General features: G+C 45.0%; 1 protein-coding gene across 4 annotated transcripts in view; it reads left to right on the forward strand.

The window, feature by feature from the left end:
• TRAPPC12 (trafficking protein particle complex subunit 12) overlaps nt 1–20310 on the forward strand; it is a 120829-nt gene that overhangs the window by 89861 nt on the left and 10658 nt on the right. For all 4 annotated transcript variants that reach the window (XM_077291372.1, XM_077291373.1, XM_077291371.1 and 1 more), the window contains exon 8: nt 12140–12213. In XM_077291372.1, coding sequence (XP_077147487.1) covers nt 12140–12213 — 74 coding nt within the window. The remainder of the gene's footprint in view (nt 1–12139; nt 12214–20310) is intronic.

The following is a 20310-nucleotide window of genomic DNA, read 5'->3' on the forward strand; positions in this document are numbered from 1 at the left end:
TTTGGGCTAGTAGCATTGTCTGATAGTCATCTAAGTAGCCCACCTGTGAAGCTAGCTACACCGCCTGTGTATCTAAATTTTGACTGCATCTAACCCAGTAAATCGTTTTGAGCCTAGGAGCATTTTGTGCTACTCAGCAGAGTACCCCACCCATGAAGCAAACTACACCGCCTTCTTCCTTTCTCAATCTAACCCTTCGGCTCTGGGGTGTCCACTCTCCCTCCAGCTCTCTCCTTCTCACAGGTGGACTACCGCATGTATTCACACTGGCGAATCTTTTGGGCCCAGGCATAAGAAGTCGTCGAGGTAATGGATAATATGAGCCGCCTTAGAAACCTCCATGACGACACATTCGAGGAATCAACTAAACGCCTCAAATAGTGAGCAGGATATGGAGCACCCCATGGGCAAACAGCGATCTATGTAGTATGCTCCTTCACAGAAGCAGCCCAATGGGAGGACACTATTCGGAGGCACAGGTAGTAACCGGAACGCCCCCTCAATGTCTGTTTTGGCCATTAGGGTGCCCCTTCCCAACTTCTTGACCCACCTGATTGCCTCATCAAACGAGGTACAGTACATAGTACTGTACTTGGTTCCGCGTCGATGTTGTCGTTTACTGACCTGCTCCTTGGATATGACAAAAGGTGGATTAGTCTGAATGTATTGGGTTCATTTTTTGGCACGACTCCCAACGGGGGTACCACTACGTCTTCTAAGGAAAGTGTTCTGAATGGACCCGCCGCCATTCTACCTAAAGATATTTATTTATTATTTTTTTTTGTCAAGACGTCTGGGTGTTGGTAGAGTGAGTTTAGATTTTTACTCCAGCCTTTCTTAACTTTAGAAGGGCATGACATGCCTATATCTGTGTCTCCTCCTCCTTTTACTCCTCCACCTCTTTTCTTTTCGCATGACTATATGTGGTTGGGACTTTTCCATGTGTTTGTTGTGTCTTCTGAGCAGTTTGTTAGCTTTTGGACACCTTTTAAGGTGTTTTCTACGTGTTTGTATGTGTTTGTGTTTGCCTGCCATTGGTTTCAATGGGGTTCAACGGTGTTCGACGAACATTCGTTGAACACGCCCCAATTCGACGAACCGAACTCGAACACTAGGGGGGTAGCTCAACACTAGTGGTTATAGCAAGTGTTTCTATCCCCCCCCTCAATGACCGGGCCAAATTTTTTAATTCTGACCAGTGTCACTTTATATGGTAATAACTCCAAAATATTGCAGTGATTAATGTTCTTTCGTCACACATTGTACTTTATAACAATTGTAAACTTAGTGGATATGTTTTGCGTTTATTTATAAAAATATCAGAAATTTTTCAAAACTTTCAAAAAATTAGCAGTTTCTAACTTTGAATGATTATCCCTTTAATCCAGATAGTCATACCACCCAAAAACATTAATAAATAACATTTCCCTCATGTCGGCTTTACATCAGCACCATTTGTAAAATCTTGTTGTTTTATTTTTTTTTAGCATTTTAGAAGGTTTTAAAATGTAGCAGTAAATTTTTTCAGGAAAATTTACAAAACTATTTTTAGGAACCGATTCAGATTTGAAATCACTTTGGAGGTCCTATATATTGGAAACCCCCAAAAGTGATATCATTTTAAAAACAGCACCCCACAACGTATTCCAAATTGCTGTAAGGTACCATCGTTTATTAACCCTTCAGGTGCTTTTCAGGAATTAATGTGACATGACAGGAATGAAAATGTGTATTTTTACCACCTAAATGTTTGTAACTTCTGCACAGGCCGCTATAGCTGAAAGACTTTCGGGCCATTTTTTGGCTGTGAACGGCCATTGCAAACATCAGGACCACACGATCATGATCTCAGGGTGCCAATAGGGTTAAAGAGGGAGATCCCACACTCTGTTAACCATCTAGATGCTGTAGTGATTATTGACGGCAGCATGTAAGGGGTTAAATAGTCGGTGCCAACACTGATGGTGGCTGATGCAGCAAGTTGTCAGCTATAGTGTCCGGCCGACCGCTGCGGGATTGTCCCCTGTATGGGGAGGCTAGTCTCTTATCTCTCGGGTCAGTAAAAAGACGTATTGGCGGTCACTAAGGGGTTAAACGTGTCACTTTAAGTACCAGCTACTTAATTCTGCCGACGTGAAGATGCAATGAATTAATTATACAGTAGTAGGGACCTATAGGTTCATGGAGCTCAGGAGGCCGTTCATTGTGCGCTCCCCTTTATCTGCACCTTCCTCAGACTCCAATAACCTCTCAGCATGTGAAATCCCCGTCCCCTTCTGCTCATTACATTCGCAGCTATATTAAGAGCCTCTCCTGCAGCCAGTAGGGTCAATCTCCACCATTTGTGGAAATTCTAATGTTGTAATTACCATCATTCTCGTGCTATATGACATTGTCTTAAACATTGCTGCAAAAAACAATGAAACCTTTCCCTTTGCTACACTGTGTCTTCCACAGCTTTCGCGTATCTTGCACTTCTTTTTTGTTTCTACCTATTTTCTCTCTTTTTTTTCTATCCAGAAGGGATAATATTTCCTATGAGCTTATAGCTGCAGCTCCTCTTCAGCTCCTCCTGGTGGCAGCAGCTGATGGCCAAATATTATTTGCAGAAAATCACATATCCTTTATAATTAATTTAATATTGATTTGCCTATCCTAACATCAACAAAAAAAATGCTCATCATGTCAGGCAGTGGTCACATCATAGCGAGCATTTGTGCTATTTTCGTTGCATAATGCCCATGCAATCAGTAACTGCCCAAGGGCTGTCCTCCCATGCGCTAATGTCAGGAGATCAGAGAAACCTCTGATCGCTGCAGTTTATCTTCTTGTATACCACAATCCATACTGATGGCGGTATTGAAGGTGTGAAACGGGGAATCACCCGCTGATCGCATCGCAGGGGTCCTTATGTGATCAAAGCTCACACCATGTATAGACAGACGGCCCTGGGCGCAACTTGTCACCACTATTCCTTGCTACTATTCCTTGCAGTTTTTTTTTTAATATATATAAAAGCCGTGCTCCCTGCTTTCTTTCCCACTTTGCCACTGGACATTGGCCTAAATGTTGTTTTTTTTCTTATTTCATTGAACAGAATGTGCTGCAGTTGTATTGATAAAGGTGCTTTAGGCTGTGTGCACACTGTGGTTTTTTTATGAGGTTTTCCATGCGGAAAGGGGCCAAAAACGCTGTGGAATCCTTTTTCAAGCTAATGCACTGACAGTCCTGAAGTGTTGTGCACATGATCAGTAAATTTCCTTTGAGTATTTGCAGTATGTTTTTTTGTTTTTTTTGGAGCGTGTCAATTCTTTGTGTGTTTCTGCAGCATTTTAAACCCATTGACTTCAATTGAGTCAGTCAAATCCACAGCAAAAATGCAGGTATAAAAAATGTTTGCAGATTTGCTGAGTTTTTGTTTGCATTTTTACCCACCTCCTTTGGCGTTTCCCACGCTGTCATCTGTGTAACAGCATGGGAAACACCGATGCGGTGGTTCTTATCGGCGGTAATGCTACCGCCGATAAGACCGTCGGTCAGAGCGCTGCATGGTAACGCACTGTGTTATGCATTATGCACAGTGCGGGGCTGGGATTCCAAAGGTGGGTGGCCGCAATGCCCGCACAGGCGCAGTCTGCAAGCCTGGCTGGGACGTCAGATGGCCAGAGCTTACTGCTCCTGCGCAGCACAGTAGTACACAGCGCAGGTGCCGGTTTTGAAACGTAAACAGCGCTGAGGGGGCGGCGCCAAAAGCCCACGAAGATTGGAGTGACGGCAGAGTAGCGGTTCAAGCTGGGGAGTGAGGGCCCGCCTCCCTGGCTAAAGACCGGTATTGTGGCTAAGTATCAAAACGCTTTATTTTGGGTATACTTGAACCGAAAACTAAAAGAGCCACCTTGTTAGAATGCAGCATTACTGCTGCACAAGGTGGCTCTTTTAGTTTATAACGGCTGGAGGGGGGTGACAGTGGCCCTTTAATTTTACCAGTGGTATCACTAATGCATGTTCTCTGCCCCTAATTATATACTCCCCATCTGCTGTTTTCTGCTGTTTGCAGCGCTGCTCCGTGCCTGCACCGCCATCTTGTGACCTCAGTTGACTGCCTATAAGTGAAAGGTAACGGTCACAAGTTCTCAATGTAACTCTATGAAGGCCTCGTTCTGGCTGTCCTAAACTTACATGGAAAAGTGACCTCCATCTCACCCAGCAAGCACTGGAGCAGTCCGGCTGGACACAGAAGACGACCATAGCTGTGCCAATAACAGGAGACCGTGGCTGTTAAGTATAATACTAGGGGCAGGGATCTTACATTAGCGATAACACTTTGTCTGTGAAATAAAAAAATCACCAGGGTGGTGCCTTAAAACGGTGAAGGCCCCATACACATTAGATAGCTGCAACTTGGCCAACTGATCGTTCAGCGACCGCTGTCTCTCCCTACTCCCCACCACCTTCCCCATATACAGGAACGAGCCGCTGCCAGATCCTTCTCTCCCCAGGGGAAAGTCTTGAGGCCCCCATAAATACTATTATCTATTGTGTAGGGGCTTCTTAAGACCTTGGACACACTGAGCCTTTTTTAGTGTTGCCAATCGATTTTAACTACTGAATGACCGCTGCAGGCCACGCGACTCCATACAACTCAGCTCCATAGTTAAAATTGATTGAAGTGTCCAAATAGTTCTGGCCCCTAAACCTTACCCTGGAGACGCTCACCTCCGTGTTCTCCAGTACGGACGGACATTTCATCTATAAAGCTAAATGGGAATATCAATAAAATTGATCTTTAGCCCTATATATATATATATATTGAGAGGTGGGGGCTTATCAAGGATATCGGAAGACATTTCGTCTTCACGGACTGATATTATCTTGTATTACGTACAGTAAGGCGCCAACATACTCCTTCACATGGCGGAGATTGCTTTCACACAGCAAGATTAGCATCTGTCCAATTTCTTATTTCGCCCTCTAGGAAGCCACATATCCTGATTGTGGGGAACCTGGAGGAAACTGACCTGGGAAGAATACGAAGTACATAAAGATGTTGTCCGCGGCCATTTCCCACATGCTCATGAAGAGCAGCCTAGTGAATATCCCATGCCCCTGTACTCCGAACGCTCATGGTCGCTGGATTTCACAAGTATTCCGTAATCTCAGACGCCTTGGATTCGGCCGAGGTTGCAGATTACCTGTGTTACAGAACAATAGGCTGGATGCAGCCATGCTGCGGTGGGCGAGATACCTCTGCTGCACAGCCGCTGCTGAGCCCTGTGCCCCAGATCTGCTCTGCTATTCCTCTCCTATAGAGCTAATTAGGCGCTTGCTGGAAGTGGTGGAGCGTCTTCTGGTGAGACAGGGACATTTTGCAGGGAGACGTTGTGATGGGAAGGTCATGCTGAAGGAGGGGGCAGCTGAGGGCAGACCCTCTCAGACACATCACGGCACAGTTGGCTGGCTCCGAGCTGATGGCTGTGAAGCGGCTTTCTCTGCATAATACTTGGATGTTTCCAGACCTCTCTCTGCAGATGTAAAATCGATGCCGGTGGAGTTCTTCCTCCTCCTCTCTGGCGAGCACACACTTGAGATTTCAATTGATTTTCGTGAGCTTCTGTTAATGATGTCATTTTTTTGTTTTATGTTATGAAATAATACGCCACTTTGTCTCTGTCATTTCAATTTCCAGGCTTTCTATCACAAGCTTTTAGCATTGGCGCCGGAGCCTGTGGTATTGGAAGGCCTCGTTTACTCAGAAATAGTGCAAGCGGGTCCTCTGTTGGATCCAGTCCTGCCATGTGGCTGTGAACAAGGCCTGAACCTGGCCATAAGCATCAGATGGCTGTCAGCTCAGCTCGTTGATCCCTCCGCGCTCTCTCCCAAGCCCCATACTTATCAGCTGAGTGTGTCCTGTATGGGGAGAGGGGAGTAAGCCGCTGACACAGCCTAATCTTCATTGAAGCAAAAAGGACCGGGTATTTAAATTCTAACTTTCCCATCCTTCCCTCCCCCAACATCATGAGATGGTCAGCCTGTCCGTAATGGGCTTTAATCTAATGGGAGTGGACTCTGGCGCACAAACTAATCATAAGTCCAAGGCTGTCTATAAAAATCTTCAAGGGTGGAGAATTTTCGGAGGAGTTAAGCCCCACATACCCTTAGATAGTTGTTGGCCAAACGATGGTTCTACCAATCATATAGCTGACAGCCATCTTCCCTGACCCTCCCATATACAGGAGCGCTCCATCTGTCAAGTGCTCCTCCGTTCTCTATGAGAGAGCCGCTGTCTGACATCTCTGGCGGTGGCTTACACGTATCTTAGAGAATAAAACGATTGTCCCTCCTAATTCGAACATGCTGACTCCATCTGACCATCAACATCATGTCAGGGGCCCCCTTACACATTAAACTGTTGGCTGAAACGGTCTATGTTTGTGGGTTCCTCCAACATTAGTCCAATGTGTTTTGGGCATTTTAGGCAATATTCACACAATGGTGAGATAGCGATTGAATTTAATGTTCGTCTCTTCCGATAAACACAGAACATGCCCAGTTGATGATGATCCATTTTTCCAGACAAGATTCAGCCATTGAATGTCTGAGTGTCCACATACTCCATCCATCCTTAATTCATTTTTTTTTTGCGTTCTCAAGAATGGACAAGGTCATCTGAATTTGACTTGATCTAAAAAAACAGAAACATTCATGGTGGTAACTCCAAGCATCAATTCTCTTGAACTAATCTTAGATCCTCCTAGGGCTTTGTAGTGGTCCAAGTTCTTCTGTGCAGTAGAACTAGGACGAGGTGTGGTTACACCACTACGTCACTGGTTCCCACCATTTTGGGCTTTATCTCGTGAATCCAGGATGGGTCATCACACACTTTGAGATAACCCAATCACTTCTGGTCATGTTGGCCTGTCTAAGAAAATGTTCTGTTGATAAGGGGAATAGTAACACTAGGAACCAGTTTTAAGATAAGGTGCCCCAGTGCTAATTTTTTTTGTGGGAAATAGCATTATTTAAGCATGGTGGCTGGGTCCTCTCTTAAAAGGTGATACCTGTTACAAGTAGAGTTGTATGTGTATTGCCCAAAGCAAGGTCCCATCTGTCTTGTAAGTCCACAGATGGGTGACTCTGATTTATCTTACATGCACTCCCCAGGATTATGGAAGGAGCCAAATGGAAGCAGGTGTTATACTGTTTCCATAGAAGTGAATGGCTGAGATGCGAATACCCTGCCAATGGCTTGAACTTAGAGTAGCTACTTATAGGTGACACCAGGGAATCGGGTTTCTCCTTTCTGGCCAAGAGCTAGTCTGCCTAATTTTACCCAATGAGTGTTACCTAAGACTCCCCACACCACCTGGATCTCTGGACCAGAAGTGAAACCTTTCCTTATGTTTTATGGTGAAGCTTTCCGATGACCCCATTTTTGGTGAGCAGTTATACTGTAATTTCTCCATAATTGTGATGTTTTTCTGCCCACTGTCAGGCATAGCAAGTACTTTCCTTATATTTATTTGTGTTTTATCAAGCAATGCAGGAGTTAAAATGCTGGCGGAATCCTTCCGGGAAGGTAGAAATAGAGGAAAAAGCAAAGTGACAGCCTTGCCTGTGAACATTTGATAAGAGTCACACTTGCAATTACTTGTAGACACCTGCACCTGGAATGTGCACGCGGCCCTGACTGGTGATATAAGCTGGTGTCTAGACATAGCCGGTGGCGGGGCGCCTCCTGACCGCGACATGCCAGGCCGGGAAAGGAGGTGAATACATCTGGGGATGTTTCAGGGGAAAAAAGTGCAGATGGTGCAGCAAGTAATTAACCAGGATTGACACGGAGCTCGTTAAGACAATGAGCGGGAATATCTGGCTGCCGTGGTTTCTATAGATCGGGGCTTTCTTAGTAAACAGTCCCTTATTTGTTGGGAGGTCTCCGTTGGACGGATGTGGTTATTGAATACGAAACAGATTTTTAGACCAGAATATGAGAAATGATCCATGTCACAGATTTTTTATTTTTTTCTTCCTTTCATTTGGGGATTTTTTTTTCCCATCAAGGTAAATACTTCCCTTTTGGATGGGCTTTTGTGTGCCAGGTTTTACCAATGAATATTACAGGAGTCCACCAGGACCCATGCCAATCACCGTAGGGCTAATGGTAGAGTGAGCTGTGGTACCGGACACGGCTGTCTGTACGGACAATCCGCATCGCCTGTGCAAACAGTGAAGGGAATGTAGCTCATTCTGGCAGGCTGTCACCTCTTCATTGTGATGATCCTGGGGGATCAGACCCTAAAATTAATTATGGTAGAACCACACACGTAAATGGCTTTTTCAGGCATAGGTAGGTTAGAGAAGTGATGGAACACAAGGAGTTCAGTTTTTGACCGGTTCAGTTTCAGGGAAGACATAATGTTGGAGACAGTGTTAGGACAATCACTGGTGTTTTGTAATGATGCAGGCGTGATGTCAGGAGTAGAAGTGTATAATTGGGTGTCATCAGCATAGAGATGGTACTAAAAACCACATCTACTGATTGTCCAATAGGGGCAATATATAGGGAGAAGTGGAGAGGGCCTAGGACTAATCCTTGAGGAACCTCAACAGTAAGGGCAAAAGGAGAGGAGTCAACAAAAGATAGTGATGGAGCGGTCAGAGAGATACTGTAGGAGGAGAACTAGGAGAGAAGGGTGTCCTTGAGGCCGATAGAGAGGAGCATAGTGAGGAGGAGCTGGTGATCCACAGTGTCAAATTCTGCAGAGAGATCCAGGAGAATCAGCATGGAGTAGTGACCATTAGCTGTTAGTAAATTACTAGAGACTTTAGTAAGGGCAGTTATGTCTGTATGCAGCAGGACAGACAGGAGAGCAGGAGCAGAGAGACAAGCATCCTCCCCCAATGCCTGTAATCCGCCGATGCAGCTCTTCTGCTGGAGTCGGATTACACAACAACCAATGGGCAATTAGTAGGGTTGATCGGATAGCTTTGGATAACTCCTTATCCGAACCGCTATAGCGCTTACCAAATAGCTGCCACGGGAACCTGGAGACCTGGAGCGCTCCCGATAATCAGCTGTTGGGCGCCACAGCTGCATGTGTCACGGCTGTGTGACAGTCAAAACACATTTATTTATTATGCTTATATAGCGCTATCTTATTCCGCAGCGCTTTAAAGACATCATCGCTGTTCCCAATGGAGATCACAATCTTATGTCTTTGTAGTGTGGGAGGAAACTGGAGACCCCGAAGTAAACCCACGCAAACACGGGGAGAACATACAAACTCCTTGCAGATGTTGTCCTTGGTGGGATTTGAACCCAGGACCCCAGCACATGCATGGAGAGTCCAACAAACAGGCTGTCCATGCATGTGTGGTGACTGTCACACAGCCACCACACATGCAGCTGCGGCGCCGGACACCTGATTATCGGGAGCGCTCCCGGTATCTGGGTTCCCAATGCAGCTGTTCGGTAAGCGCTAACCAAAGCTATTCGATCCATCCTAGCAATTAGGCAAAAGAGACACTTAGCAGTCAGCACTTTGATGTGATGTTTTTCTTGTTGAAAGCTACATTTTGGGTAAATAAAGTACTTTACAATTCTGTAGTCATTGCATTGGCCTTCAGATGAGCCGACCATTTTTCCTAGCCTTAATCAACAACGTCGCACACAGTCATGAATAAAGAGATGGAAACGTGCCTAGCGCGCTCTGCAATCATTTCTATGGGAACTCGGAAAATTGCCAAGCAAGTGCTTAGCCATAAAAGTGAATGGCAAGACAAACATGCAGCCAAATTACACCTGAGAGCGTCACATGATGGACCCCCGTTTTTGAGATAGATGTGTGCTTCACTGCTGAGAACTGTATCAATCATACGTTTATGATCTGTCCAGTCAATAATATTAAAGTAGGAATGGCCCTTTTAAGGCAGATCATCTCTAAATCATTAAGATTTTGAGGCTGTTTCTTGGCAACTCGGAGTTTCAACTTCCTCCATAAGTTTTCCATGGGATTATGGTGTGGAGACTGGCCAGGCCTCTCCATGACCTTAATGTGCTTCTTTTTGAGCCACTCCTTTGTTGCCTTGGCTGTATGTTTTGGGTCATTGTCTTTCTGGAAGACCTAGCCACGACCCATTTTTAATGTCCTGGCTGAGGGAAGGAGGTTGTCACTAAGGATTTTACAGTACATGTTTCCATCCATTCTCCCATTGATGCAGTGAACTAGTCCTGTGCCCTTAGCAGAGAAACACCCCCAAAACATAATGTTTCCACATCCATGCCTGACAGTGGGGATGGTGTTCTTTGGGTCCATAGGCAGTATTTCTCTTCCTCCAAACACGGCGAGTTGAGTTAATGCCAAAGACCTCAATTTTTGTCTCATCTGACCGCAGCACCTTCTCCCAATCACTCACAGAATCTTCCAGGTGTTCATTGGCAAACTTCAGATGGGCCTGCACATGTGCCTTCTTGAGCCGGGGGACCTTGCGGGCACTGCAGGATTATAAACCTTTATGGCGTAATGTGTTACCAATGGTTTCCTTGGTGACTGTGGTCCCAGCTGCCTTGAGATTATTAACAAGTTCCCCCTTGTAGTTTTAAGCAGATCTCTCGCCTTCCTCATGATCAAGGATACCTCACAAGGTGAGATTTTACACGGTGCCCCAGATCAATGTTGATTGACAGTCATTTTGTATTTCTTCCATTGTCTTACTATTGCACCAACAGTTGTCTCCTTCTCACCCGGCGTCTTACTTATGGTTTTGTAGCCCGTTCCAGCTTTGTGCTGGTCTATGATCTTGTCCCTGACATCCTTATGAAGCTCTTTGGTCTTGCCCATGTTGTAGAGGTTAGAGTCTGACTGATTCATTAAGTCTGTGGACAGGAGTCTTTTATAAAGGTGACTATGTAAGACAGCTGTCTTTAGTGCAGGTATCGAGATGATTAGGAGCGTCTAACTAGTCTGTAGGAGCCAGAACACTTAATGGTTGGTAGGGGATCAAGTACTTATTTCTCACTGCAAAATGCAAATAAATTTATAAAATGTGATTTTCTAGATTTTACTTTTGATATTCTATCTCTCAATGTTAAAATTAACCTACCCTTAATATTATAGACTGTTCATGTCTGTCAGTGGGCAAGCTTACAAAATCAGCAAGGGAGCAAATACTTATTTCCCCCACCGTATATACATTTTAGATATAGAAATGTATTTATTTCATTCTGACATCACATTTGTTAGATTTACAGAATTGAAATATGTATTTTTTTTTTATAGTATTAGATATATAAATGTATTTATAAACTTGTGAAAATGTTTTCCGAAGGAGCAATATCTGTAATAATGTAACCATGCCAGTGATTGATGCAAACACGGTGACGCATTGGAGGCCGCCTTGCCCCAAGAGCTTGCAGTCTAATGATCGCTGCTGGCGGTGCGCGGGGTGACGGTGTGCGCGGATCGCGGGGTGACGGTGTGCGCGGGGCTGACGGACGTGCTGTAATCTCCGGCACCAGTTCACTGCTGGTCCCATCAGCACGGAGCAGATTAGCGCGCCTCTTTGATCCTGTAACATTGGCAGATGCTTCGCTCTATGTCGGCTGCCATCTACAGAACAATAGGGGGATGTAGTTGAGCTCAGCGGTTTCTCTTGGGTTTCACGCTGCCAGAAGCTGACAACTCTATGGCTCCGCCGCCCCCATTCTCTGTCTGCCCTGGCGTTACAATAATTCAGGAATGCCACCGGCATCCACACATCGTCTCATCTGGCGCCCGCTTCCTTATGTGCATGTTAATGGTCTGACCACGCTGAAATTTCTGCTGTTCCAATTAGCATGTTCAGCTCGAAAGGCGGCTGATTGTTGTGCATGGCTGCATCATTTATGCCGGCTTCCTAATCCGTGAACTATTCCAGCCAGTCCCTTAGTGAAGAGGAAGAAAAAGCAGCCTTATTTTCTTTCTTTTCCCTTTTCTTTTGTCTTGACTGGCAGCCTACAGAGTATTAATAATTCTAGCCTGAGACCCGCGGTGTTAACAAGGGGGATCTGTGAAATCAGAATTCATAGGACCAGTGATTGATGGCTGGAGAGCGCCTCTCATTTATTTGTGCCCATTCACGAGCTGATCTTATTTTGCAGCCTCTGTTCAGCTGTGGAGGTCACGTCTGGGCCGGGTGATGTACTCCATGGCGAACTGTCTGCTAATGATGAAGGTACGTGGGCGGCAGCAAACTGCGGCGTTACCGTATAGACGGGAGGAGGACTGCCAGCACACACACACACGCACACAGGGGATGCTCTCTTCTTTATTTATGCATATTGTATAATATTTCTTTTTTTTATATTTTATTTTTATAAACCTGTGTACTGATTGACTCTTTTTTTTCATGTATTATTCCCATCTAGGCCTATAAATCTTGCATTGGTGCCTGTTTTAAAGTGGCATTCCCATCTCCAATATCTTATCACAATATGAAGTAGGTGGAATAATAATAATAATATTACAAAATGCTTCCAATTAGAAATGTGGTATAGTTCTCCTGATTAGCTATGTCGCATCACAGTAACTCTGGTATCCATGGATACAACCACTAACAACTGTCACTATATGAGTACTGGTAACTATGGGTACCTAAGCTACTGCAATACCCTGGTCATAGGGTAAGCGACATAGCTAATCAGGAGAACTATACTACATTTCTAATTCGAGGTTTTGGCTAATATTATTATTACATATTGGGATAGGATCTAGGACATGGGAATACTCTTTTAAATATTACAATTATATTTTAGTTCCAGATACACTACTTTTATTCAGTTTCTTCCCATTCCAAATTGTTTGCAGCCGTGTTCTCTAAAGAAAAATAGTAATCTGAAGAGAGATGACAACATTTGTGACCCGTATCTTGCACCTTCTGCAGGAGATATTCGTCTTGTGATATCCGCCTGCCTCCTGCTAGGTTTCACACTGGAGAGCCACACTTCGCCTATGCAGACAGACACTGTAACCCCCAGCCAGTACTGACCCCTGCTGGCCGTCTGCTGTACTGCTGTGTATATAGGTGGGGATGATGCTTTCCTCTGATTGGATGGTGGCTATTTTAGGAAATGAATGGCTCCTTGCTTAGAGGAGCGGTCATCAAAATTCAGTTTTAAGCAAATTATTTCTAAATGATGAATACGTTTTCCACAGTGAGGTTTTTAAAAAAGGTGCAGTTTTTTTTTACATTTTTCATATTGTGCCAAGTTAAAAAAAAAAAAAGACATAAAATCTCATGACCACTTTTACTCTCCTGACTTTGTTAGTTTTTCTCCAGTGTTGACGTGCCGCCATGCTTAAGCAGCACATTTCTGGCCTCTGTAGTGATGTTGCGTCTTGTATAGCACCAGACCGCTCTGGACAGTGATTGGCTGCAGCGGTCATGTGGTTGGACAAGATTTTATCACTAAAGGTCAGGCAACAAAGACCTGCAGCAGCGAGTTATTTTCCTAATGTGTCAGAATTTACTACAGCGATTTAAATTGTAAAACTATTGTTAGTTTTTCCAGAAATCAATAATACTAGAGAATATATATATTATGAATATATGAAATTTTGTAACATTTCATCAGAGAAGGCAACAACTGTTGGCACAGTTATTAGAAAATGGAAGGAACACAAGATGGCGGTTAATCTTCCTCAGTCTGGAGCTCCATGCAAGATCTCGCCTTGTGGGGTGGGGATGATCCTGAGAAAGGTCAGGAATCAGCCCAGAACTACATGGGAGGACCTGGTCAGTGACCTGAAGAGAGTTGGGACCACAGTCTCACACATTACCGTTAGTAACGCACTACATTGTCATGGATTAATATCCTGCAGGGCACACATGGTCCCGCTGCTCACACCAGCGAATGTCCAGGCCCATTTGAAGTTCCCCAGTGACAATCTGGATGATCCAGAGGAGGCATGGGAGAAGGTCATGTGGTCAGTTGAGACCAACATAGAACGTTTTTGTATCCACTCCATTCGCCATGTTTGGAGGAAGAAGGAGGATGAGTTCAACCCAAGAACACCATCCCAACCTTAAAGCATGGTGGGGGAAACATCATTCTTTGTGGGTGAATTTCTGCAAAGGGGACAGGACGACTGCACTGTAGTGAAGGGAGGATGGATGGGGTCATGTATCACAAGATTTTGGCCAACGACCTCCTTTTCTCAGTAAAAGCATTGAAGATGGGTCATGGCTGGGTCTTCTAGCATGACAATGACCAGAAACACACAGCCAGGACAAATGAGCAGTGACTCTGTAAGAAGCATTTCAGGGTCCTGGAGTGGCCTAGCCAGTCTCCAGACCTGAACCCGGTAGAAAATCTTTTAAGGGAGCAGAAACTCAATGTTGCCCAGCGACAGCCCCGAAACCTGAAATATCTGGAGATCATCTGTATGGAGGAGTGGGTCAAATTCCCTGCTGCAGTTTGCACAAACCTGGTCAAGAACTACAGGAAACATCTGACCTCTGTAATTGCAATCACAGGTTTCTGTACCAAATATTAAATTCTGTTTTTCTATTGTATCAAATACTTATTTAATGCAATAAAATGCAAATTAATTATACAAAAATCATACAATGCGATTTTCTGTTTTTTTTTATTTTAGATTGTCTCTCACAGTAGAAGTGTGCCTACAATAAAAATTACAGACCTCTCCATTCTTTCTGGGTGGGAAAACGTACAACATTGGCAGTGTATCAAACATTTATTTCCCCACTGTATATGGTACCTGTCTGGCACTTACACCTGTATAGTACCTGTCTGGCACATGTTACACCTGCATGGTACCTGTATAGCACCTCTTGCACCTGCAGGGCACCTCTTACACCTGTATGGTACCTGTCTGGCTCCTCTTACACCTGTATGGTACCTGTCTGGCTCCTCTTACACCTGTATAGTACCCGTCTGGCTCATCTTACACCTGTATGGTACCTGTCTGGCTCCTCTTACACCTGTATGGTACCTGTCTGGCTCCTCTTACACCTGTATGGTACCTGTCTGACTCCTCTTACACCTGTATGGTACCTGTCTGGCTCCTCTTACACCTGTATGGTACCTGTCTGGCTCCTCTTACACCTCTATGGTACCTGTCTGGCTCCTCTTACACCTGTATGGTACCTGTCTGGCTCCTCTTACACCTGTATGGTACCTGTCTGGCTCCTCTTACACCTGTATGGTACCTGTCTGGCTCCTCTTACACCTGTATAGTACCCGTCTGGCTCATCTTACACCTGTATGGTACCTGTCTGACTCCTCTTACACCTGTATGGTACCTGTCTGGCTCCTCTTACACCTGTATGGTACCTGTCTGACTCCTCTTACACCTGTATGGTACCTGTCTGGCTCCTCTTACACCTGTATGGTACCTGTCTGGCTCCTCTTACACCTGTATGGTACCTGTCTGGCTCCTCTTACACCTGTATGGTACCTGTCTGGCTCCTCTTACACCTGTATGGTACCTGTCTGGCTCCTCTTACACCTGTATGGTACCTGTCTGGCTCCTCTTACACCTGTATGGTACCTGTCTGGCTCCTCTTACACCTCTATGGTACCTGTCTGGCTCCTCTTACACCTGTATGGTACCTGTCTGGCTCCTCTTACACCTGTATGGTACCTGTCTGGCTCCTCTTACACCTGTATGGTACCTGTCTGGCTCCTCTTACACCTGTATAGTACCCGTCTGGCTCATCTTACACCTGTATGGTACCTGTCTGACTCCTCTTACACCTGTATGGTACCTGTCTGGCTCCTCTTACACCTGTATGGTACCTGTCTGACTCCTCTTACACCTGTATGGTACCTGTCTGGCTCCTCTTACACCTGTATGGTACCTGTCTGGCTCCTCTTACACCTGTATGGTACCTGTCTGGCTCCTCTTACACCTGTATGGTACCTGTCTGGCTCCTCTTACACCTGTATGGTACCTGTCTGGCTCCTCTTACACCTGTATGGTACCTGTCTGGCTCCTCTTACACCTGTATGGTACCTGTCTGGCTCCTCTTACACCTGTATGGTACCTGTCTGGCTCCTCTTACACCTCTATGGTACCTGTCTGGCTCCTCTTACACCTGTATGGTACCTGTCTGGCTCCTCTTACACCTGTATGGTACCTGTCTGGCTCCTCTTACACCTGTATGGTACCTGTCTGGCTCCTCTTACACCTGTATAGTACCCGTCTGGCTCATCTTACACCTGTATGGTACCTGTCTGACTCCTCTTACACCTGTATGGTACCTGTCTGGCTCCTCTTACACCTGTATGGTACCTGTCTGACTCCTCTTACACCTGTATGGTACCTGTCTGGCTCCTCTTACACCTGTATGGTACCTGTCTGGCTCCTCTTACACCTGTATGGTACCTGTCTGGCTCCTCTTACACCTGTATGGTACCTGTCTGGCTCCTCTTACACCTGTATGGTACCTGTCTGGCACCTCTTGCACCTGTATTTCACCTGTCTGGCTCCTCTTACACCTGTATGGTACCTGTCTGGCTCCACTTACACCTGTATGGTACCTCTCTGGCTCCTCTTACACCTGTATGGTACCTGTCTGGCTCCTCTTACATCTGTATAGTACCTGTCTGGCTCATCTTACACCTGTATGTTACCTGTCTGGCTCCTCTTACACCTGTATGGTACCTGTCTGGCTCCTCTTACACCTGTATGGTACCTGTCTGGCTCCTCTTACACCTGTATGGTACCTGTCTGGCACCTCTTGCACCTGTATTTCACCTGTCTGGCTCCTCTTACACCTGTATGGTACCTGTCTGGCACTTGCTCCTGTATGATGCCTGTCTGGCATTTCTTGCACCTATATGGTACCTGTCTGGCTCCTCTTACACCTGTATGGTACCTGTCTGGCTCCTCTTGCACCTGTATTTCACCTGTCTGGCTCCTCTTACACCTGTATGGTACCTGTCTGGCTCCTCTTACACCTCTATGGTACCTGTCTGGCTCCTTTTACACTTGTATGGTACCTGTCTGGCTCCTCTTACACCTGTATGGTACCTGTCTGGCTCCTCTTACACCTGTATGGTACCTGTCTGGCTCCTCTTACACCTGTGTGGTACCTGTCTGGCTCCTCTTACACCTGTATTGTACCTGTCTGGCTCCTCTTACACCTGTATGGTACCTGTCTGGCTCCTCTTACACCTGTATGGTACCTGTCTGGCTCCTCTTTCACCTGTATGGTACCTGTCTGGCACCTATTACACCTGTATGGTACCTGGCTGGCTCTTGCTCCTGTATGGTACCTGTCTGGCTCCTCTTACACCTGTATGGCACCTGTCTGGCTTCTTACACCTGTATAGTACCTGTCTGGCACCTTTTGCACCTGTATGGTACCTATCTGGCACTTGCACCTCTTTGGTACCTGTCTGGCCTTTTTTGCACCTGTTTGGTACCTGTCTGGCATTTCTTGCACCTCTATAGTGTTTGACTCCCCCCTCTTTTTCTCTTCCCTGAATCTTTTATTAGCAAACTCCATTTTCCTCATTTACAAGAATCCTATCTTGTGGTTCTGGATGTGTTCATATACAAAGGTCTTATGTGCTGGTGGTTAATAAAGGACAGGAATGGTTTTCCCTCCTCTCTGTGGTTATGAAGGGTCGGGTGGCCAGGGACGTGGACGAGATAAAGAAAAGCCACTGCAGATGCATTTTTTATTTTATCTTATATTTTTTCCAAGGTTGAATGCCTTTATGCTTCTGAATCAGGGGTTAAATGGCGTAATACAATCTCCCCTGTGATCAGGATGAGATCGGGGTTTTGTCATGTAAATGAGGCTCATATAATACACTGACCCTGAGTCTTACAAGTACATAGCGCAGAATTTATGTAACGCCCAGGGTTTGGGACGCAAAGCCTAATTACTCACATTATTACTCAGGATTTCTATGTATTTACCAGCACAGCACAAGATGTAGAAATAATCCTCCCCGGGGAAGAAGCTGCATTTACACATTTTAGCATCTCTGTGCGCACATTTTAGTATTTGCAGCAGATTTTTCAGCAGGCAGCACTCTACTTAAAATACAGGCATTTTTCCATGTGTATATGATGGGTTTTTACTTGAATTTTTTTCCAGTTCATTTGGCTGAAAAACATTAGGAAAAAGCTGGAAGAATTGACAAGCTGCAGATTTAAAAAAAACACTTTGAAGGTTCAAATCTGCAAGGAAAATAAATAAGCAACATGCGCATGACAGGTCAGACATCTCATTCACTTTCTGCAGCATAAAAAACACATGGAAAAAAGTCACAAAAACCTAACGTGTGAGCAAGTCCTTGATGTATGTTCACCATTTTATGGAGGTGGAAAAATCCAAGTCATAAATCCAGCCTGCTCTGTCGTTGTTTTTGAAGCTCCCCAGCCCACCCATCACCCATCTGATGCAGCCTTTTCACTGCAATGTTACTCTGCGGGGGCTATCAGAAGAAGTCCACATCAAAGACGTAACATGTTGTGGCAGCGCAAGAGTTAATGGTGCTCTCGACCACTGGACCGACTGTCTTTAGAAAGACCGCGTGGACCAGGGCTCATCCCACAACTTCGGTGCTTCCCGGACTGACTGCCCCCACCTGTGGCACCCGCTTTTGGCAGGCACCCATAAAGAGGAGTAAACGACAAGCTTAAGAAGCTGACAGCCCATTGAGGTTTGTGACCAGGTGACCTTATCATCCCAACCTGGCTTCTCCAAATGTCTCCATGGGCTCCGTGATGGGCTGTGGATCAGATCTGCATTCCTCCAGTTGGAGACGTGATGCCTGGCTGCAGTTTTGTAAAATCTCTCTGTAGAAGGATATAGGTCCCTTTTTGATACCCACATCTGTTTTTCAGGCCATCATCCACAGTTCAGGGGAATGGTGGAATGAGATCAACGCTCATTGTTCGAGTATTCAATCAATCAGCATAGTTTATTCGACAATGTTTGCAGGTCAGCAAGCGGCATGGACTGGTACAATGGGTAATCAACATATCGGCAAACATCGATTGTTCAATGACCCTGGGTCCCTGTCCCCCAAGGATAGTAGGACAATAAGCTGCAAGTACTGGTTCAATAGGTAAACAGCAGCCATTAAACAATTAACAACCATCAATTCAATCTACAACAAGAGTCAACGATCAGACTCATATGAACAAGAGCTCATGTCCCTGGGCCTACTGAAATGATACATCTGGCATAATTAAAAATAAATGCTGTCGTTATACAGGTAGATTCTTTTTTTTTTTTCACTGTCCAGTTTTTAAAACCTTATTGGAAAAAATACTCAAAACATGTAAAATAGGTTTTATGGCGCAAATTAGGTTTCTTGTTTTGGGCTTATTTTCTGCCAAAATGTGCACAATTATTGCATGAGTTTTTGTTTGGCAATTTTTTGACAATTGTTATTTTTTTGCAAATAATGCAAAACATTCAAATATAAACTTTTTTGATAGCCAGAAACTCATGGCTTGTTCCATCCAAGGACACATGACTGGCGCTGGACTTATTGCTAACAAATGGCCAGGGGGCACTTATTAAATGTGGAGGAAAGGTGATTCTGGCTTCTGAATAGGAAAGAGTTCTTTACAGTTAGAGCAGTCAGCCTGTGGAAGTGGTAGTAATGGCAGACACTATGTCCGCAGTTATAAAACAGCTCTGGATTCTTTTCTTACCACAAATGACATTGTGGGTTATCAATAATCAGTGGAGGAAGGATGGACTTGATGGACCCAAGTCTTTTTAAACCTTTTAGTGAGTGGAAATCTAGACTTCACTCGCCAACCTTGTAACAATCAAGAAGGTAAATGTAAGGTGGACTTGTCCTTGGCTGATGGCCTCCACTATGTAAATTAGATGACTGAAAGCTGTTGGAGGGAAAGACCCAGGATTGGCTGAAGGCTGACCGCGCTACCTGCTGTTTAACGTTACAAAGACCTGTGATTTTGAGGTTGTACTGCCATAATGGGGATTGTGTGCACGAAGTCACACAGCCAGGGAGAAGTGATCAGAGGATCCAAGGCCGAACTAGTCTGGGGCAAGCGACTCCTTGCTGGACTAGTCTGGGGCAAGCGACTCCTTGCTGGACTAGTCCTGCCTCATTAGGATATAAGGAGCTGCAGATAAGAAGTTCATTTTTAAAAGAAAACCACATTACTGTGGCACAAAAACCACCACATTGGAATAAAAAGACCACCCTATGTAATAGTGGTTCTAGACATATCTAGACCTGACAAGATCACTTTAAAGAGAACCTGCCACCAAGTGATAAGTGTGCATTATTTGCTCTTATTTTATTCC

The sequence above is a fragment of the Ranitomeya variabilis genome, chromosome 2, assembly GCF_051348905.1.
Source record: "Ranitomeya variabilis isolate aRanVar5 chromosome 2, aRanVar5.hap1, whole genome shotgun sequence".
Classification (NCBI taxonomy): domain Eukaryota; kingdom Metazoa; phylum Chordata; class Amphibia; order Anura; family Dendrobatidae; genus Ranitomeya; species Ranitomeya variabilis.